The sequence below is a fragment of the Falco biarmicus genome, chromosome 9 (genome assembly GCF_023638135.1).
Source record: "Falco biarmicus isolate bFalBia1 chromosome 9, bFalBia1.pri, whole genome shotgun sequence".
NCBI lineage: Eukaryota > Metazoa > Chordata > Aves > Falconiformes > Falconidae > Falco > Falco biarmicus.
Window position 1 is genome coordinate 1,515,494 of NC_079296.1, and position 21,155 is coordinate 1,536,648.

Here is a 21,155-nt window from a genome sequence, read left to right on the forward strand (position 1 = left end):
CAGCGCCCCTGCGCGGCGGGAGGTTGGGCGTGGCCTCCGCTCCCCTCCGCCTTCTCGCCGGTGCCAAGGGCTGCGGGCTGCAGTGGGAGCCGGGGGCGGGAAATGGCCCCTGCGGGCCGGCTGTGGAGTCAGGGCGGGGCCTCCGGGCCCCTCGGCGCTCGCCCGCCCCGCCGGTTCTGCGGCGCCCTTCTGAGTGCGGGGCTCGGGGCCAGCCGCCCGCCTGCCCCGCAGCACACGCGCAGATGCTCGTGCCTCAAAGCCAGACGTTTGACTACCTGAAGGAGAACGAGCTCAAGTACCGCAGAGTTTACATAATGAACTAAACAAGTAAACTGCAAAGTCCTTTAGCGCTCGTATCGATTTTCTCTACAGTAACGCATTGCTTAGGCTTGAAGAACAGCACCGCTAAACTAACAAGCCGTTGCAGGCGCCTGCGTTTCCCCGGCTCCGCGGGGACCGGGCGGTCACACGTGGGTACCAGCGTCGGTAACACCGGTACGCGCCGAGGGCGGCCGCGCAGCCCTGGAGCACCGCCCCGGCCCCGCCCCGGCGGCGGGCTGGCTGCGGCCCGGCGGACGGAGGGGCGCCTCGGGCGGGGTTCTGTGTGTCGGCGGCCGCGCCTGCGCGGCGGGGCGATGGCGGCGGTCGGGCTGCGCGGTGTCCTCTGGCGGCGGGCGGCCGCCGGGCTGCGGCCGGGCTGGGCCGGGGCGGCGGCGCCCATGGGGGCGCGGGCGGGTGAGGGAGCGGGGGGACGGAGCGGGGGGCTCGGACGATGGTGGCTCCGGGGGCCTTGAGGTGGCGAGGCCAGGTGTCCTTGAGGCGGCGGGACGCCGGCGGGGCCGGGGCGGCTGGGGGCTGCTGGGGCCGGCGGGGCCGAGGCGGCTGGTGGCGACGGGCCGGCGGCGGCTGGGGGGCGGCGTGCCGGTTGGAGGGCGGCGGGCCGGTGGCTCCGGGGCCCTTGGGGTGGCGCGACCTCCCCGGCCTGGCCGTGGCTGCCGGCGAGCCCACAGCCAGGCTGCCCCGTGGCTCTCCCCCCAGCCTCGGAGGCGCCCAAGGACCTGATGCCTGGGCCGTACCCACGAACACCGGAGGAGCGGGCAGCCGCTGCAAGGAAGTACAACATGCGGGTGGAGGACTACGAGCCCTACCCCGACGATGGCTTTGGGTGAGCGGCCGGGGTGTCGGTGCCCGCGGGCAGGGCAGGCCGAGGCCCGCAGCTCCGCGTTGCGGGCTGGCGCTGGCAGGCTCGGTCCGATGCCCAGAGGTGCTGTGCCGTGAGCTTGGAGCTTTGAAGGCACACATCGGAGTTTTATAACAGGAACAAATGGAATGAGCTGGAGGCCTGTGTGAATAAAATACTGTACGAGAGACTTTATAGGCTGTTGGAATGCAAGGCTGAGAGGGATGAACTGAAGTAATCTCTGGAATAAAGATTTCAGGAGATGTTTAAATGTTGGAAAATACTTTGACATGTGCAAAGTGCAAGAGAGCTAGGGTTCTGTACTTCAGTTAAGCCTGTGTTTTCTTCCAGCTAGTGTAGCCCAAAAAGCCCCCTTTGAGGAATGCTGTTTGTTACAGTAGCTGGTATCACAGTGATGATCGTTGTGCTAGTTGCATGTATGTATTATAAAAATGTTGTATATATAGGAGCTATAAAACCAAGGTAATGTTTAAGTCTTTGATTTCCATAGCCCTGTCCTATAGTGTCTCCTATAAAACATATCTACATTAATATAGATTTCTTGTATGCTTGGGGTTTTTAATCTGTTTCTTACAGGTATGGTGACTATCCCAAGCTCCCTAATAAGTCTTTTCATGAGCGAGACCCCTGGTACCAGTGGGACCAGCCAGACGTGAGGCATAACTGGGGAGAGCCGGTAGGAATGCTAGTAGCACTTTTCAAGCTGCCGATCAATGCTACTGTTACTAAACAATAACATGCACATCTTGTTAGTGATTTCTGTTTAATTCTTTGTGTAACTGCATCGCCAAGTGCAGGTGTGTGTTGCCTATGTGAGCAGGGACAGTCAGTCGGAAGGAAAGTTAGGCTGTGGCCATCAGTGTAAATATTTTGAAAGTGCTGAGGACTGTTAACGCCTTTTTACATATGAGGAGGGAGACTTTACAAACTTAAGTTTCTCTGTAGGAATAGGAAAGTCTCCTCCATTTTCTTTACCTGATCTGAACTCAGTAAGAGAGCTTAGTTCAGAATGATTTAGCAAAGAAGCTGTTTTTTAGTAAAGTCCTTTCAGTACAATGGAAGTAGCCTATTGCTGCTTTATTACTCCAGGGTTGTTTTGGGATAGAATACAAATAGGGAGGTTTTCTCTGAAGAAAGTTTGCAAGATATCGGTAAGAGAAATGGGTGAATAGAGCATATATGTTAACTTTCAAAATCTAAGTTCCTCATACTCCGTGTCAGGAGTAACTTTTCAGTTAGTGTGGAGTCTGTCTGTGAATGACTGCAGTCTAGCTGTGACTACTGAACTTAGTAATTGACCTGAGCTCTCATGACTAAAAGCAGAGATTATGTAAGCATGTGTATGTGATATATAGTATAAACATGCCAGAGCATCATAGCGTGCTTACCACAGCAAAGGGCATGTAACAACTGTAAAAGCACAAGAAAAAACCCACGGTGATTTGGTGTTGTTGTGGTGCTTGGTACAGTAAGGCTTGTACAGGTGCCCTTGCAGGGGGTTGGCAGTGAGGGGCCAGGTGGAGTATGCTGGTGCATTCCAGGGGTCAGCTGATGCCTCTGTTCAGGCAGCTGGGTTCTGCTCAGTCTGGTGCTCTGGGTTTGACAGCAAATGGCTCTGTGCAGAGGGGAAAGCTGGGGAGCTAGAGGCAGTGCTTGAGCTGTAAATGAGTTCTCTGCTTTCATTAATGGGAAGGGAGGCTATAGGTAGAACGTGCTTGGGACTTTGCTATGTATACTTAAAGGCAGAAGGTTGAACACCTCTCTGTGTCAATCAGGCTTGCTACCAGCCTGGCTGTTGTCACAGAGCAACAGTAGCAGGTGCTCTTAGTGTTCTGAGGAACCAGCTTCTAAGTGGCAAGGTAACTGCTGCTCTGAAATAACACTGCTACTTCTCTTTGGATATGTGACTGAACTTCCATAAATGAGGGTGCCAGTTTATACCATGCCTTTTCAACAGTGCTTGGAACAAATCTAAGGTGGGGTGATTATGTATATAAATAAAAGCTGCTGCTATCCTAAAATTAAGCATATTGTCTGGTGTAAGCATAGGATGGAATTTGAAGTCCTGAGTTACACCAATGTGTAAGTGACAACTTGCTGTGACTGTAGGTAAATTACTTGCCTCCTCTGAGGCTTGATCTCCACTTGTGGGGTGGAGATGAAACAGCTTCTGGGAGTTTCATGCATGCTGTAAAGCACTTCTTCCTTGATAAAAGCAGATTGAGCACAGTTGGTAAACGTGCAGCGTTTTTTCTTTGTTCTTTAGATGCACTGGGACTTTGACATGTACATTCGGAACCGTGTTGATACATCCCCCACTCCAGTTGCCTGGCACACCATGCGCAAACACTTCCTTGTCTTTTTGAGTACCATGCTGATCATGTTTGGTCTTGGAGAGATCTACCCATCTTACAGGCCTGTGGTGAGTGACACCCTTGTGTAAAGGGAGGAGAAGTAGCTGTGTTTCTTGCTGCTGAAGCTGCATGATCAGCATGAATGCAAACCCCTGCTGCTGGCAGGGGATGGACCAATGCAGCCTCATCTAGCCTGAGTTGTTCTCTTAACTGGTTTGGCTCAGCTGACAGGTTCTGTTTCATAGTGAGGAGTTCCTGTTCACAGGCAACTAATTTTAAGCTGTGCTGCTTACAGTATCCCTTCTTTGATCTAGTAATTCTCCTTCACTGTGTGCATCTGCTCAAGAGGGATGCTTTATCTTGTCTCTTGCCCTGTGTTTTTAGTTATACCTCATGGTCTATATCATTTGAAATGTACTCCTGAAAAATGCATCTGAATACACAGACAGTTTTTGCAATACATTATCCCTGTGCTGTGAGACGAACGAGATGAACTGTTGGTTGAGATTAAATGCCAGACCACCCTGATGTTTTTTTTGAAGGACATGAGTTTATACAAGGAACTCTATCTCTGAGTTTACTTTCCTTGTACTGTAATATTCCTGCCGAAGCACTTAAGAAATACAAATTTAAGTCTTAAATGACAAGCCTTGACTTGGGTGGGATGGGATGAGACATTCTCCCCTTGCCCCTTTATTTGCTTGGATAAATATGGTGAATTTGTCATTCTTTCTTGATCCTTGTAGGGACCGAAGCAATATCCCTTCAATGACCTGTATCTGGAGAAAGGAGGAGACCCCAATAAAGAGCCACCAGTGGTGACACACTATGAAATCTGAACGTTGTTGAAGCGCTATGTTTCTCCTGTGTCAATTCTGCTGGGGATGGCATCTTAACTGTTCACTGTGGCATATGTTAATGCTTGTTCTTCAACATTCAACCACTAACTTCAGTGAAATATATCGATGATACCTACTGTGCTAGTTGTCTGCTGTTGGTTTGAGAAGACTGAACAATGGCCAATGAAATCGAATGACCTTCGGCTATTTTTCTAAACGGGCTAGTATCAGTGGGGCAGAGTTCTGAGTGTAGTCCTAAAACTGCTTCTAGTTTATGCATGTTGTGCACAAACATTCCTTAGCTAAGCCTGTTTGTGTAGGAGGTATTGCCTGTTACCAAGTGGCTTGTTGCAGGTCCTGCTTGGAGGTGAACTGGAGTGCCATTATTTAATCTGAAATGATGGGCAGAACCAGGCTGGCAAGTACGGTGCTCGGGAGTCATGTACCACATGAATAACTGTCGGTCCTGTTCTACTGTGCATGGGCTCTGGTCCAAGAGCACAGATGCCCAAGTTGCTCCTGTATGGCCTGAGCTTGTCGTCCAGGGCTGGAGTTATGTCTGACCCATGAAGTCTGCCTGTCTTGCTGCAAACCACTGGTTTAGGGCCTCCTGTGCCTTCATCAGCAGTTTGCTTGGGAAAGTTGGACATAAAATTAAGCTACTAGACTTGTCCAGCTCCACTCTTCCTTTAACATAAGTTTTTTCCCCTTGTTACTGGAGGAGACGGTGCCTTCAGTACTGATCTACAGTGAAAGTTCTTTAAGCTCCCCTGTGCTATGTCTTAGGCCTTGCTGTTTGGCTGCAGGAGTGGGTGATCACAGGAGGCTAAGGGCTTGGCTCTTCTGGGTGCTTCCTATAAACTGGATGTTGTACTCTGTTCTCAACACTCCGTCACGACTCAGAGTTTTGTGCTTTATGAGAAGCATATATTTGAAGACTGATTAATGAATTTTCAATCTATGAAGATTTTTAACCCCAGATTCTAAAGGGCAGTTAGCTTCAGCTCTGTGCAGGGTTCTCTGCAAGGGTGTATGTTCAAGGGAATTATGTCACTACATGCTAGAAGTATGTGTGTAACTAAAACTAACCTCTCTGGAGGTGCTGAACAGTCACCATTCCTCCTGGCTTTTGTAAGCTGTCACCTTCTAGTTACGGAAATGCTTTCTTGTAAGTTACGGATGATGATTTTTACCCCAGAAGGGTCATTCAAGTATTTTTTGAGCTGCAGGGGCCTTGAAACTGAGTTCTGTTACAAAGCATTATGCAGGAGAAAACTCTCCTTAGTTACGACTTTGAGTAAGAATTCCCATTCCACAGCAGTTACATGACAGCACCATATGCGATGTTGTGAGAGTCTTCCAGTACAATGAAAACGATCGAAGCAGTAATAGATGCGTTATCTTGCCATGTAAGACAACAGTGCAGCAGTTGCGCAGAGGGGGGTTGAGGCCCACCCCGCGTGGCTGCCGCCTCCTTTGGGGAGTTCAGCACAAAATCCCTCCCTAACCGTAACTTGATGTTTTTCTTCATGTGGAAGGCATAAAGGGCTGGGCTGGCAATATGGCACAGAAATCCTTAAAAATGGGGTTCGTAGCGCAGGCAAATTTTTTCAAAACAGGAAAGAGTTGAAGAAAGGAGGTCTGGGTCCTTCTGCGTTATTTTTTTTCCCTGGCAACTAAAATGCCTTTAGGAAAGCGTACCCCTAAGCTGTGCACCTTTCCCTGCTGCATTCCCTCTCAGGAAAGCCTAAACCGGCAGCCAAGGCAGGCTGCGAAAGGGGCGCCGGCCTGGCCCTGCCTGCGGGGCTCCCACCGCGCGGGCCTGTCGGACCAGCCACGGGGCGAATTCAGGTACTTGAAGGCCAGAAAAGGCGGCCGGCGGCTGAGGGAGGGACGCCCCGAACCCCGTCGGGAGCCACCGAGCGCGGCCCCGCACGCCCCCGGAGCGCCGCGGCGGCGCTGGAGCCCCCCGGAACGGACCAGCTGGCGCCTGCGCGGAGGGGCCGAGGCGGGGCTGGGGGCGGTGCTCCGCCGGCGGCGGCTTTTCGGCTCCCGGCGGCCACCGTCGTGAGGGCTGCGCTGCGGGAGCCGTCCGGGCGCGGGTCGCGGAGCGGCTGGGACGGCAAGCGAGCCGGTAAGGGCCGCCCGCACCCCCTCGCCCGCTGCGCTCGGTCTGATGCGAGCGGCTGCTCCCGCCCCGGCCCCGCCACTCCTCCGGCCCCGCCACAGAGGGCAGGGGGCCGGCCGGGGCCAGCCCGGCCCTGCCGCGACCCGGGGCCGGGCCCTTTCACCCCCATATCCCCCCTGGCCCGGTCTCCTTTGTTATCCTGCCCGTCCCGTGGCCCGTCCCCCGGTGCCACGGCTCCGTCCCTGCCCCCGGAGCCGCTTCCCTCTGCCGCGGGCCGGCCTCTGGGCAGCGGGGCACCTGGAGGGAGCGACGCAGTCTGAGCTGGGCCGCGGCGAGGCCTCCAGCGTAGCTGAGAGCCTGCCCGCGGCCGGTGGTCTCTAGGCTCGCCCTCCCGCTGCGTGGCGCCGGCTGGCCAGGCACGCCTGTGTGCGCTCCCGCCGGTGCCGGCCGTGGCACCGGGCGGTGCTTCCGAAAGCGCTCGGAGACCTCGGGGAGTTCTGTGCTCCGTGGGAGCTGTCATGGAGGAGCGCGCAGAGCCCTGCCCTGCGACCGCCCCGCCTTGCAAGCACTGACGATTAGCTGGGATTAGCGTCTCTGCCTCCTGTAATTGGGGTTTATAATAAGCACTTACGAGAGCAGCCTGGCTGCAGCGCGCTGGGGAGCTGCGAGAGGAGCGTCGGAGCAGCACGAGGGGCAGGACAGCGATTTTTAGATCGATGTCGTGAGGTGGAGGCTGGTGGGATGGCTTGTGTCTTAACTGCGGTGTCGTGGCTGAGAGGACTTTTTCAGCTCTCAAGAGTGGCTGCTGGGTGACCTTGGACAAGTGTTGTCTCTTCTGCCCGAGTTTCACCTTTAGCTAGGGTGAGGGTCAGGCTGTGAGCTCTGTATGTGCCATGTTGTGCTGGAAGCCCAGTATCGGCAGGAGCTGGTTGAAGAGGAACGGTTGGGTTCCCAGTGGCAGGAGGGGAATTGGGAAAGTCAGTAGGAGGGGATTTCTGATTGGTAGTGTTCGAGTGGTGCAAAAAGGCCTCCCTAGATACCAGGGATGATTATTGCAGCAGCTGTGAGGGTTAGTCAACTGATACAACAACCACCATGATCTTTTACAGAGTACTCTAAAGCCACAAGTATTTCACATTAATGTAGGTGAGGAATTTTTGCCTCTGTCAGCCCTATTTGCATGGTCCACCATGATTTGAGAACGTGTGCTTTTACTTGTCACTGCTCAGTTGTGTGCTTCCCACTTCCCACTGGTGCGGGGTGCTCTGACCTGCTAGGTTTGGCTGTGCAGGCACTGGTACCTCCTAAGGTACCGTGGCTGGGGAGGCTGCGGGGAAACGCCACTGCTGTCCTGCGATGCCCTTTGGGGCTGGGATTCGTTAATACGTTAGAGCTGTAATCGGGTGTCTGTAGAAGGAGGAGGAATTGTCGTGATTAATCAGAGGTCCTGAGAAAAGCGTGAGCCTTCTCAGAAGTCTTAGGTGCTATTTTGGGAGATGACAGCAGGTGGCAACGTCTCCCTAAAAATTCTCCTGTGGAAGAAGAGTTCAATACTTGTGAATTTTTCTCAGGCAGCCACAAGAGGTTGCTAAGGAAGGGCTTTTTCCTGCTTTGAGGATCATGAGTCCTGTCCTGGGTACAGACATGCACAGCATATATAAGGATCACTTCTCTAAGAGTATGATGCAAATCAGCCTTTTTTTTTTTTTTTTCCCTTCCAAACTCGGAGCCTACCTGACTTAAGAAGAAGGTGCTGCTGCATCCCTGCAGAACCTCATCTGCAATGGAGCTGGACTGATAGGAGGAGGTGCTTAAGAGATGGAGTGATACTGTGACCTTTTGGCTTCTTGTGTATCTCCTGTGGGCCTCCTCAGTCTGTTGGCACTACTACTGCTTTACCTTGAGGACCAGGGACGCTGTGTACTTGTTACCTATAATCCAGCACTTCTGCAGTTCTTTTGATGTTGAGCCACTCTAAATAGCGCCTTGCTTGTTGTGACTCATCTAGACATAGGAAAGCAATCAAGACACTTGTTGTGGTAACTAAGTACTACACAGTTGCTCACTTGCTCACTCACTTCCCCCTCAGCCAGAGGTATGAGGAGAAGAATTGGAAAGGAATGTAAAACTCAAGGGTTGAGATAAGAACAATTTAATAATTGAAATAAAATAAAAAAAGGTAATAAAAATAACAGTTATAATGAAATGGAGGCAGAAGGGGAGAGGAATGAAATCCATAGGGAAGGGAGAAAAGAAAACAAGTGATGCACAGTGCAGTTGCTCACCACCCGCTGACCAGTGCCCAGCCAGTCCCTGAGCAATGATTGGCAGGCCCCAGCAAATTTCCCCCCCCCAGTTTATGCACAGAGCATGACATCCCATGGTATAGAATACCCCTCTGGCTAGTTTGGGTCACCTGTCCTGGGTGTGTCCCCTCCCAATTTCTTGTGCCCCTCCAGCCCTCTCACTGGCAGGGCCTGAGAAACTGAAAAGTCCTTGACTTAGTATCAACATAAACCAGCAACAACTGAAAACATCAGTGCGTTATCAACACTGTTCTCACACCAAATCTGAAACACAGCGCTGCACCAGCCACTAGAAAAAAAAAATTAACTATCCCAACTGAAACCAGGACAGCACTTTACCTTCATGTTCTGTCCTGACTTAAGTTTGTGAAAAGAGAACAGTAATGTTGACTTTCTTGCAAAATGCCCTATTTACAAGAAAAGCTGGACAATTGATTAGTACTTTTCTGCACATTTTTTGTGAGGTTAAATGCGAATTGTGCTAGCCGTGCAGTCAGCCCAACACAGAGGGTGAGGAGTGGGAGCTTGTACCATTCACCTGGCTCAGTTTGTGATGGTTATGCACTTCATTGTTTCTTTACCGGTTAATTTACTAGAGGGAAGAGGACTCAGCTGTTGTCTAATAATGTTTGCAGGGGAGTTGCCCTCTCAAAAGCCAAGAAGCAGTGAGGCCTGTATGTACAGCCAGCTTCTACAGCTGATGGATTGTAACTGGAGGCAGAAGAGGCAGGAAAGGGACTGGTAAGGAACATCCCAGCTGTCCTGCTTCCCCACATCAGTGAAGCCAGGTAGTACCTTGTGCAGTAGACTGTTGCTAGCAGGCTTGCCTGACTTTCCTCCTGGGGATATTTTCATTCTCCTCTGCCAATGAAGGGAGGAGACCTGGACAGTGTTCTTGCACTAGTATGCGAGACAGATGAGTAGGTGCTGAAGCTTCTTGGCAGAGAGAATGTGGCGTAGCTCTAATGAGTACCCTGCAAAATATGTGCTGGAAGATTGGCAAGTAAGCTTTTTAGAGGTCTGTTATAGTGATGATGATGAGATGACCTGTTTACCTCTGTTCCTAGGCTGAGTGAGGAAATAGTTGCACTTGTTTTATTGTACAAAAGTTCCGTTCAGATTCCTTTGGACCTCAGCTAAGTTGGCAGTTTGAGCTTTGGGAGATACTGCTGCAGGCTAATGCTGAAAAGCATTAAATAAATTCTAATCAAACAGCATATGCTGATGGTGCATGCAGGAGAGGGAGGATGTCCTTGTCTTCTGACTGGTGGTGGTGAAGAAACCCTAAAAAGGATGTGGAGCTATTAGCTAGGAGGTAATGCTGACCAGATTTCCCCTTGTGTGGGCCTCAGGAGGCCATAATTTCATGTAAGCCACAAGATGACAGAAGGCTTTTTCAAAATTGCGTTGGTTTGTTGGGGTTTTTTTGTTGGGTTTTTTGATGGTTTGGCCAGACAGCAGGCTGGCCACAGCAAGCTACCTTTATGAACTTAGTTACAAATAAACATCCGTACTGTGGCCTGAGTACAGCCAAACTGCGAAGCACTGACACTTGTAGCCCTGCATCTGAACAGAAGGCCATGTGATGCAGACTGTGGTTTAATCGTCAGCCTGGCTAATGCAGACAGTGTCAAGTAACCAGGAGAGGTTAATCACAGTTTGCTGGCAAGATGCAGAGTGTTTTGCTGTGCTGCCTGCTGACGATTTTGCTTTATTCAGCATGGTATCATCTGAGTGCCTCCTAAGGAGCGCTGTTTAGCTGAAGTTAAAAGACTGCACTGCGGCCAAGCTCAAAAGGTTTAGGAACTGCTGATAAGAATGACCCCACTAGCCTGTGAATGCTATGTCCACACATCATTTATGTTGCTGACATACCTAGAAGGCCTGGGCATGGTCTGAGATGGAGAGGAACTGTGTGCTTTCTCCTCAGCAAGAATGGGATCCTACGTGGAACAATAATTTGTATTTATATTCAATTTTGTAGCATCCTGGTTGCCTGCTGTTGATGTTTGACTTTCAATTATACTGCTATGTTATTACCCAACTAATCTCTCTCAAGGGGAAATTGTATTCCCATTTTACAGGTGTCAGTGGATCTATCCAGAGTAAATAAAAATAATCGGGTTTAGAGCTGAGATTGAAACCCAGCAGTTACTTCTGTATTGCTTCTTCTCACCTACCATTTACAAACTCAACCAGAAAGTCAAATGATTTTTTTTTTCCTTTTGCTTCTCAGAGGAGTGAGAACAAAGTACGGTAACTGAATTGGCACATGATAGCATTGCACTTTGTTTTTTCTTGCCACGTCACTTTTCTGCCTGGAATTTAGCCTGCCCTGAGATTCCTTCTGCTCTCTTTTTGTCTATGTAGATACTGACATTGGTTTGTTCAGAGAGAGCAGCTAGTGTTTTGCAAATAATTTGTTTAAATTAATTTCTGCAGCTGATTTAAACCAGCCTGAAAACTTGAGTATGTCATTTAATTTAGATCCTCTTCCTTTTTCTAAAACTCTCCTGTAATTGGGGTATACGAAAAAGAGAGCTGTATGTGGAAGGAGATCTAGGATCAGACTGTTGGAATTGTGTTTTGTTTTGTTCTTTTAATGAATTCTAAAATACCCTAATTAATTTCAGTAAAACTGTATTCACTACCTCAGGAAGTAGCAAGTAACTTCTCTGTATTAAGAGCAATTTTTTCTTGTGATATCTTGGTAAGGGGGATATTTTGTTACTGGTGTGATTATTTTCGTGTTGATTTTATCTGGCTGTTCTAACCACTGTGTCAAATTTCTTCTAGAGTCTAGAAAATGAAGCTAAAGGAAATTGAGCGAACAGCTGCCCAGGCATGGAGTCCAGCAAACAACCACCCCATTTATCTAGCAACAGGTACAGTTCTTTACAATTTGTGAATATTAAAGTATGAGCCACAGAGAGGTTTTATGTACAGTTACGTTGGTTTTAACTTTCAACAATCCCCACCTTAATACTAAGGCTGGGAATATCTCAACTTATAAGTGATATACCAAAAACATTACAGCCTTTTTTCTTTTTTTTTTTTTTTTTTAATAAGTGACTGGTAGAGGATTACTTTTATACCCAACTTTGACACCTTTAAGGCCAATGATTTTTTTAAACAGTGAATATGTGGCTTTTTGGATCTAATTAGGTCTGTATGAACTCCCAACACCTGTTTGCTATGAAAAAGAAAACAAAATAAGGTTACGTACTTGGTATGGCAGGGGGCGGGGGCAGGGGGGAGTTCATTCTAGTCATGTTCATTTAAGCTCACTTTTACTTTTGTTGGTCTTCAGCCATTATCACATGGTTTGACAATCAAATAATAGAAACCTCTTCTCCCTAAAGTTGCCTGTTACAGTTCACATTCAATTTTCAATACTTCTGCAAAACCTTACATTTGCATTTTATTGATACTATTTGCTATGGTTACAGTGATTTTATTTCCTGAAGCACAAAGCTGGCCTGTTCACTGAGTTAGCAGTAGATGAGTTTAGTGTGGAAATGACTGTGGAACTGTGTGGAACTGATGGGTTGGGTTGTAGTGGGTTTGTGTGGCAAGGTTTTGGTAGCAGGGGGGCTACAGGGGTGGCTTCTGTGGGAAGATACCAGAAGCTGCCCCTGTGTCAGATGGAGCCAGTGGCAGCTGGCTTCAAGACAGACCTGCTACTGGCCAAGGGTGAGCTGATCAGCCACAGTGGTAGTGCTTCTAGGATAGCATATAAAGAAGGGGAAACACACACACACACACCCCCTGCATTAGCAGGGAGAGAGGAGTGAGAACGTGTGAGAGCAACAGCCCTGCAGACACCCAGATCTGTTCAGAAGGAGGGACAGGAGGTGCTCCAGGTGTCGGAGCAGAGATTCCCCTGCAGCTCATGGGGAAGACCATGGTGAGGCAGGCTGTCCCCTCAGCCCGTGGAGGTTAACGGTGGAGCAGAGATACATATGCCTGCAGCTGGTGGAGGACCCCACGCCGGAGCAGGGGGATGCCTGAAGGAGGCTGTGACCCTTCACAGCCCACAGTGTGGGGCAGCCCACCCTGGAGCAGGCTCCTGGCAGGACCTGTGCCGCTGTGGGAAGAGGAGCCCAGGCTGGGGCCGGTTTGCTGGCAGGGCTTGTGCCCCCGTGGGGGACCCACATTGGAGCTGTCTGTGCCTGAGGGGCTGCACCCTGTGGGGGGACCCATGCTGGGGCAGTGTGTGAAGAACCTGCAGCCCACGGGAAGGACTCACGCTGGAGGAGTTCATGGAGGGACTGTCTCCCATGGGAGGGACCCCACACTGGAGCAGGGGCAGTGTGAGGAGCCCTTCCCCAGAGGAAGGAGTGGCAGAGACGGCTTGTGATGGTCTGACCGAAGCCCCCATTCCCTGTTCCCCTGCACCACTCGGGGGGGAGGAGATAGAGAATTTGGGGGTGAAGTTAAGCCCAGGAAGAAGGGAGGGGTGTGGGGAAGATGTTTTAAGACTTTTCATTTTCTCATTATTCTACTCTGATTTTGATTGGTAATAAATTAAACTATTTTTCCCGAGTCTGGTCTGTTTTGCCCATGATGGTAGTGGCTGAGTGATGTTCCTGTCATCCCTGTCCTTATCTCAACCCACAAGCTTTTTGTTATTTTTTTCTCTCCCCTGTCCAGCTGGGGAGAGGGAGTGATAGAGCAGCTTTGGGCACCTGGCATCTAGGCAGGGTCAAACCACCACAGTTGTCTGCCCAACATGAGAACTAGTTAGCTTTGTCTCCTGCCTGGGTTGTGCAGCACTACCATATTGTTTTGATTCTTTTTTTCAGGGTTGACTGTCAAAAAAAAGTGACAAAATGTCAACTGTTGCCTTAAAAACAACATTACCCTTTTTGGGGCAGATAGTCTATTTTGAGTTCCTCTAAAAAGACCAGAGTTTTGGTTGAACCAAAGGTCTTGGCTTCAGTCTGCTTTAGATCAGAAACTGCACAATTTTGTAACTTGGAACTGCTTTTTAATAGCCTCCTGGGCACCTTCCATGCCATAGGCAATTATAAAGCATTCCTGTTGTAACTGGGTGACTATTTGCCTGGCAGTGTCCCATTAGGCAACGTTAAATCAATTTTTAGCTTTTATTCGGTAGGCTAGGGAGAGGGAAGGAAGCCACTACCGTGTGACTGCTAGCTCTCTGTGGGTCGTTGGGGCGTGTTTAGTTGTCTAAGGTTGAAGAACTTTAGCTGTAGGCTAGGTTTAGAAGGTCTTATTAAGACACCTGATCATGGTTGAGGAGCAGTATACAGGAGTATTTGGGATCATAATTGTAGCTGGATTTCATGATGTGACTGCATTTGTAATTTAGATAAGGACTTAATATCAGAAGCTGTGCTTGCTTGGAAGAGGGTATATGAATTATATATATATATATATATATATATATATATATATCAGACATGTCCTCCTTCGAACAGGCACAGTACCAAGGTTGTGTTGACTCTGAAGAATAGGTTTCCAGTGCCTTGCTCTTTTTGTGTCTTATGTTCCTGAAAAAAGTGCCCACTTGTGTTGCCCTTGTGCTTCTGCTAGGAACATCTGCCCAGCAACTGGATGCATCCTTCAGTACAAATGCCACCTTGGAAATATTTGAGGTTGACTTCAGGGATCCCTCCCTGGACTTGAAGCAGAAAGGAACACTTCCTGCCTCAAACAGGTACTAGGGACTCATACTAATGTATCAATCAGTGGAACAGTAAAGGGCTTTTCCGATACAAGAAAGGAGAGGAGGAAATCATGGGTTTGGGGTATAAAGAGATCTTTTGCATCAGTTAACCTCAGTTTTCAAGAACAGAATGTTTTTGTTTACACAGATCATGTTGGGTGTAAAAGTAGAGCAGTTGGACCATTGGAGATATCTGAAAGGACTTCTGTGGTAGTCAGTCAGTAGAGTCGTTCTGTGTCATATGAAGTTGCTGGGGCTAATGATTTGCAATAGACTAGAGGCACAGTGAAAATCACCTTCCAGCTTTTTATACAAAGTGATTGCTTAGGCTCACCAGAGTGGGTGACATTTACACCCAGTGTAAAACACAGCCTTCATCTCTAACTAGCAAATTTTAAAGGGGGTAACATTTTTCAGGTAACAGCTCTAGAAAGGAAGGCACATCGTCCTCTAATCTGATTTTCTGTATAGTGTAGGTTAGAGGATTTCACCCACCAAATCCCATATTATGACCTAAATGTTTTAAACAAAACAGAGGGATAAGCTCTTCCTTTGTGAGTTCCCTTTAAGCATCTTTGGCAGGAAGCATCTGTCTTTTTTTGCATGCAAGAGCCACAGTCCTCCTAAAAGGGAAACAGTTATTTAAGATGCCCACTGATGGATATATTTGATAGGTCAGAACATGGATGTGGTTTTTGGTAATGCAGAGGGTTTCTGACTTCCACCAGATATTGTGGCCTATGCCAGCCTTATTTTCTTCTTTTTTAGGTTTCATAAGCTGATCTGGGGTAACTTTGGAAATGGGTCTCCGGAATCCTCTGGAGTGATCATTGGTGGAGGGGATAATGGTGTACTGACGATGTACAGCGTGCACCGCATCTTGGCTTCAAAGAGCGAGCCTGTGATTGGGCAAACAGAGAAGCATTCAGGTCCTGTTCGAGCTCTTGACTTCAACCCTTTCCAGGTATGCAACGCTAAGATACTTAGAACAAAAGAAAGTTAACCTTCATGTTAAAAAATACACTTTTTTTCCCTTATGTATAGAGATTTCTAAACCGAAGGAACAGTTTTTAACTCGCAGGAGGCATGGTAGTTGTGATAGCTGGTTTGGAACTCAGATTTGGGCTCTCTTCACAGCTTTGCCACTGAATTCCCCCATGACCTTGATCAAGCTTTTTACCTCTTTGTAAAACTGTGTCTTGTAATAGTGTTACATGTTAGATCATTACCAATTTGAAATCAGAACTTTTTTTTTTAATTTGTCCAGTTGGTGTTTAATTCAGTGGGGCTCTGGTCACATTTGAAAGGACTGCAACATAAGCAAGTAGTGAACAGGACACAGGTTCCTGTGGTAGCACAAAGGCAAATAGAAAACAATCCACAGACCCTTTTGGGAAGCCTGCGTCTTCTCAGAAAAAATGCCCTTGGTGCCAGAATGCAGGGCAAAGGCTTAAATGGCCAGAGACAGTGGCTTCTAGGCATGTGGCAGAGTTCCATGATGAGTAACAGCAGCCACTGCACATGTAGCTTGCTAGACAAATTTTAAACAGGTCTGTACCATGGTACAGCTGAAGGTATGGAGGCCGTAGATGTGCTTGGTTTATAATCCGATTAGTATCTTTCTGCTTACCAGTGGCTGTGAAAGGCAACTGTCATCCGACTTTGGAAGACTCTGGGTTTTTTTGCTTGCGTTTATTTTTAGGCAATCCATCCTCTTTCCCTGCAAGCAGGAAACTCAGCTGAGCTTTTCTTTTTTTCTGCAGAGTAACCTCTTGGCTTCTGGAGCCAATGATTCTGAAATTTTCATCTGGGACTTGAATAACTTTAGTGTGCCTATGACTCCAGGGGCTAAATCACAGGTAAATGAGTTTTCCTCTGGGCAGTACCCCTGCAGTTTTATATGTGAGCGTGTAGAGTCATCCTGGTTTAGTCAGTCTGTGAAGGGAGAATGACCTTGATGTCTGTCAGGGGAAAGATGAATCAGAAGTGACTGATCGCCTTCATTCTGGGGAGATGGAAAGAGTGTTGTAAAGGGAGGGGAGGTAGACTGACAAGCTCTGGAAGGATGCACTTTGCATGGATGGATAAGCTTTTTGTGGATTTGAATCAAGTAACTGACCAGTTTATCTTGTGATCCAGCTGGGGCATGTGTGATGGATTAAGAAGGTTTAGTGGACCTTCTCTGAGGAATGAATATATTTCAGGCTTCAGCTGAAGCTTTTCATATCTCATGAAAGTAATATCCCTAGCAGAACCAGTGAGCCATTTAATACATCTTGGCTATTACTCCCAGATAATGTTTCCTGAGTTTGAAGAGGAAGAAGCTTCTGGTCATCCGGTGCTGACTATGTTATTCAGGGTGATCAAGTCCTGAAAGAGGAAAAATTATAGTAAACTTGCTTAAAAGCAGGCCAGGCCAAGTTTTTCCTTCAGTAAGCCTCCCATTTATTTCCTTGCCTGTCTTCTGCATTGTGGTAGATACAGTAATGACAATTGCCTTGAATGCTTCATCATTTTCCATCTCACTGTACTTCTGAAATGTTGCACCAGGTCATCTTTCCATTGAAGTTCATCACAAGAGTGGTGGTCAGCGTCTGTGTTCTCTCAGCTGCAGTTCTCTCTGGACTGATTTATAACACATTTGGCCAATGCAGAGTCCAGTACCTGCTCCCAAAATGCAAAGGTGCTTTTTCAGGTGACATTTCCCCCTTAGAATTTGACTGTCCACTGTACTCTCTGAGTAAAGGGCTTTCCATGCTTCCTAATTTTTTCGGTCAGTTCTGCTGCTATTTCCAGTTAGTTGACCAGTAACTGAAGAGAGGAATCTATATATCATCAAACCCCTTTGTTAACCTAGTGGCAGAATCCTGTGGTTAGTGTTCCCTCAGCATGGGGATAATGGATGTGTGGCCTATCCTGTCTCGGCAGCCTCATGAAGACATCAGTGTGGTGTCCTGGAATCGGCAGGTGCAGCATATCCTGTCCTCCGCTCACCCCAGCGGCAAGGCTGTGGTTTGGGACCTCAGGAAGAATGAGCCTATCATCAAAGTCAGTGACCACAGCAACAGAGTGAGTGACAGAAGGGCTGTTTCTAACTGGCTTACAACATGCCACATGTGACTGCAAAGCAGGGGCACAGGCTCTTGGGATCAAGTGGTTTTATTGTGGGAGCTGTTGGGACTGGTTCTCTTGGAGCTGTAGCATCAAAGCACCTCTCATTTTTTTCTTCCCCTAATGAAATGGGGAAATGAGACCCCTAGCTGTTCCAAAAAAAAAAAAAAGGGGGGGGGGGGCAATCTTGCATTCAATTTTTATGTTTGCAGTTCATTTATGAGAAGCCTCCTGTGTTTTAATCCCAGCTGTCTTCCTAGGTCAGCTTTGAACTAGTCCTTAACTTCTGTATGGTTAGTGGTTTTTTTGATGTGTAGAGAAGGTAGAAGCAGTTGCTTCCCACAGCAAGACATTGCTAGACTTGCTTTATGTCAAGCATTCTAGGCAAATTAAGTGCAGAATCATAGAATCGTAGTATGGCATGGGTTGGAAGGGACCTCAAAGATAACTAGTTTTAAACCCCCTGCCAGTTGGGTGGGCATCTTCCATTAGACCAGGTTGCTCAAAGCCCCATCCAACCTGGCCTTTGAACACTTCCAGGGATGGGGCATCCACAGCTTTGCTGGGCAGCCTGTTCCAGTGTCTCACCACCCTCACAATAAAGAATTTCTTCCTAATATCTAATGTAAATCTGCCCTCTTTCAGTTTAAAGCCATTGCCCCTTGTCCTATCACTACCTGCCCTTGTAAAAGTCTCTCTCCAGCTTTCTTGTACGTCCCCTTTAGGTACTGGATGACTACTAGGAGGTCTCCCCAGAGCCTTCTCTTTTCCCGGCTGCACAACCCCAACTCTCTCAGCCTGTCTTCATAGGAGAGGTGCACCGGCCCTCTGTTCATCTCTGTGGCCTCCTCTGGACTCGCTCCAGCAAGTCTCTGTGCTCCTTATGTTGGGGCCCCAAAGCTGAACACAGTGCTCCAGGTGGGGTCTCATGAGAGCAGAGCAGAGGGGGAGAATCACCTCCCTTGACCTGCTGGTCACTCTTCTTTTGATGCAGCTCAGGGTACGGTTGGCTTTCTGGGCTGCATATGCACACTGCCAGGTCATGTTAAGCTTCTTGTCATCCAGCACCCCCAAGTCCTTCTCCTCAGGGCTGCTCTCAATCCATTCTCCACCCAGCCCATGGGATTGCCCTAACCCATGAGCAGGGCCTTGCACTTGGCCTTGTTGAACTTCATGAGGTTTGCATGGGCCCACCTCTCAAACCTGTCAAGGTCCCTCTGGATGGCATCGCTTCACTCCAGTATGCCAACTGCACCAGACAGCTTGGTGGTGTATGATGTGGCTCTGGGCCGTTTGTGCTATTGCCAGCTCGCTTTGCTGAGTTTTCAGCTTATGCTATTTTTGTCCCTAGATGCATTGCTCAGGAATGGCCTGGCATCCAGAAGTTGCAACCCAGCTAGTCCTTTCCTCTGAGGATGACCGCTTGCCAGTGATCCAAATATGGGACTTGCGTTTTGCTACCTCTCCGCTGAGCCAGCTGGAAGGGCACACAAGGTGAGGGCCTGCTTGTTGTATTGCCTTTTCAAGGATCTCCATCTTTGAAAGGCAGACATCAGCTTAGGAGAACTATGATTTTTTGCTAGGCCTGCTTTGTTTCGCAGGTGAATTGGGTTGAGGGTAAGCATGAGAACTAGAATTTCCAAGCTTAAGTGATGGTGCGTGCTGCTTTCTTGTCGACGGGGGGGAGAGTGGGTGGGCTATGAAATATGACTGATTTCTTTCTAATCTATTTTAGGGGAGTTCTCTCTGTCTCTTGGTGCCAGGCTGACCCTGAACTGCTGTTGAGTAGCGCCAAAGACAACCGGATCTTGTGCTGGAACCCAAACATGGGGGAGGTACATAACCACAGCTATAAGTACATGGGGTCTGCTTTATAGAGTTGTGTGCTTTGTGTGTGTCCCTTCTCTGTATCCCTGTGGAGGGCCAACGTCATTTCCTCCAGTATGTCTTCTGCACTCTTCCTGTCTGGAGTGTATGAAGAGTGATGTCCATGTCCAGACTAAAACCAACAGAGACAGGCAGTGTCCAGAGATCATGGAGGGAAGAAAGCTTTAAATAAAACTGAGTTTCAGCTAATTGATTGCTCTTGCTATGTTCACACGTTAGTGTTCTCTGTGTCCATTTGTTTCTTCTTCCTTTTCCTAGGGTAGTTAGTTTTTGGGGGGAAACTTGAAGGAGAATGAGGAGCATTTGTTACAGTCATTGAGAGGGGAACAATTAATTAAATGTGCGTAAACTTTATTCATAGTACAGTGGTTTCACATGTATACACTTATCTAGTCATGTATCTCAAAATTACCAACTCTGAAGTATTTAGGTATCACCTGAATTAAAATAGGACTTTGTAAAAAATTTTTCTGCACATCTACTCAGTGCTGAATTTCTGGATCAAAATGAAATTTGAACTTTGAAGAAAATTCATACAGTTGGTCTTGATGATAACATGGGGAAAGTAACAATACTGAACAAAGTTCCACTGGCAGCCCCAGGTTGGATTTATTTCTTAGGACAATTTCACTTAGCTGAACACCTTTGCCTTGGAGGCATGGAAAAAAAATCAATCCATTTCATAAAAAGTATGAAATTATGCTGTTGTGTTTTCATGGGATTTGATGCTTACTCTGTTCAGATGTCTAGTGATTCGAAGGGAATTAGACTCTGAAATGTTTGTGATGCCTGATTTTTACAACAGTTTTTTTGCTGTGTTTTAGCAGAAAATTTTTAAAAAACAATTTTAGTGCAGCTGCCTCATCCTTATGCATGCTGCTGTAGATTTGCAGATTCCAAATTCAAGTTAGACATTTATGTGTAAACTATTGTTAGAGGGCTCTTCTTGACTTAGTACCAATGAACAGAAAAGTTTCAGGTGGTACAAAAATTGGGAAGGTTTTCAGTAGCAAGGACAATACAGTTATATAGAATGGCTGATCTGGTAAGTTTGGGGGAAGAGTTGGTTTCTTTATTTGGGGATATTGGGGTTTTTTGGGGTTTGTGTTTGGTTTTTTTTTTAATTTAGCAGTCTAGATTTTAATATAAGCAAATGCAATGTTTTACACTTGGGAGCAGAAAATGCAGATCATGTTCTCACAGAGAAGGAAGCTGTCATTCTCCCTGCTTTGTGTCTGTGAGGCATAAAGGAAAGCTCTTCATGTTGCCAACTGGAGGGTCAAAGTCAAGGTTGTGTTAGCGAGTTGCCCAACATCAGGCAGGAAGTCTGTGACTGGACCATGAATTGAACTTTGAATTTTTGAGTGCTGGACCAGAAACCTGTTGGCTGCAATATCCTTCATAGTTCAACTGAAGCTATCATAGCCCTCTTTTGTTGTTCTACTTTTTTCTATAGGCTTCTATTTTCCTGTGTCAGGCTTGTTACTCTGTTCTGTTTACATGTTCTGTTTACGTGTTCTTGCCCATGACGCTTTCTTGCCTTTTGGCTTCTGTATTTCTAGTGTTGTTTTCTGATGTATCTGCCTTTGTCAACAGCAGGTGCGACAATGCTGTAGTACTTTGATACAGTAGTACTT

General features: G+C 47.8%; 2 protein-coding genes across 11 annotated transcripts in view; both read left to right on the forward strand.

Annotated features, from left to right (window-relative positions):
* Positions 1-589: 589 nt before the first annotated feature.
* Positions 590-4,531, forward strand: NDUFB8 (NADH:ubiquinone oxidoreductase subunit B8). Its single transcript, XM_056351842.1, has 5 exons — positions 590-735; positions 1,039-1,165; positions 1,778-1,877; positions 3,468-3,623; positions 4,302-4,531. Exons 1-5 carry the CDS (start codon positions 636-638, stop codon positions 4,392-4,394), a joined length of 576 nt encoding a protein of 191 aa, XP_056207817.1. The 5' UTR covers positions 590-635; the 3' UTR covers positions 4,395-4,531.
* A 1,886-nt stretch (positions 4,532-6,417) lies between these two features.
* The window catches only part of SEC31B (SEC31 homolog B, COPII coat complex component), a 38,355-nt gene continuing 23,617 nt past the window's right edge, over positions 6,418-21,155 (forward strand). For 7 of the 10 annotated variants that reach the window (XM_056351399.1, XM_056351406.1, XM_056351403.1 and 4 more), the window contains exons 1-8: positions 6,418-6,528; positions 11,625-11,713; positions 14,388-14,511; positions 15,289-15,484; positions 16,284-16,379; positions 17,449-17,589; positions 18,983-19,125; positions 19,367-19,466. In XM_056351399.1, coding sequence (XP_056207374.1) covers positions 11,635-11,713; positions 14,388-14,511; positions 15,289-15,484; positions 16,284-16,379; positions 17,449-17,589; positions 18,983-19,125; positions 19,367-19,466 — 879 coding nt within the window. In that variant the 5' untranslated portion in view covers positions 6,418-6,528; positions 11,625-11,634. Of the gene's footprint in view, positions 6,529-8,238; positions 8,330-9,463; positions 9,570-11,624; positions 11,714-14,387; positions 14,512-15,288; positions 15,485-16,283; positions 16,380-17,448; positions 17,590-18,982; positions 19,126-19,366; positions 19,467-21,155 lie in introns of those variants that run through there. The other 3 variants (XM_056351400.1, XM_056351401.1, XM_056351402.1) reach the window with 3 other exon arrangements.

Bases quoted from the DNA above. Each gene is read 5' to 3' on its own strand.
- NDUFB8 (XM_056351842.1), top strand. From the start codon at position 636: ATGGCGGCGGTCGGGCTGCGCGGTGTCCTCTGGCGGCGGGCGGCCGCC. The intron at 1,166-1,777 runs GTGAGCGGCCGG...TGTTTCTTACAG, and splicing joins TACCCCGACGATGGCTTTGG to GTATGGTGACTATCCCAAGC. The intron at 3,624-4,301 runs GTGAGTGACACC...TGATCCTTGTAG, and splicing joins ACCCATCTTACAGGCCTGTG to GGACCGAAGCAATATCCCTT.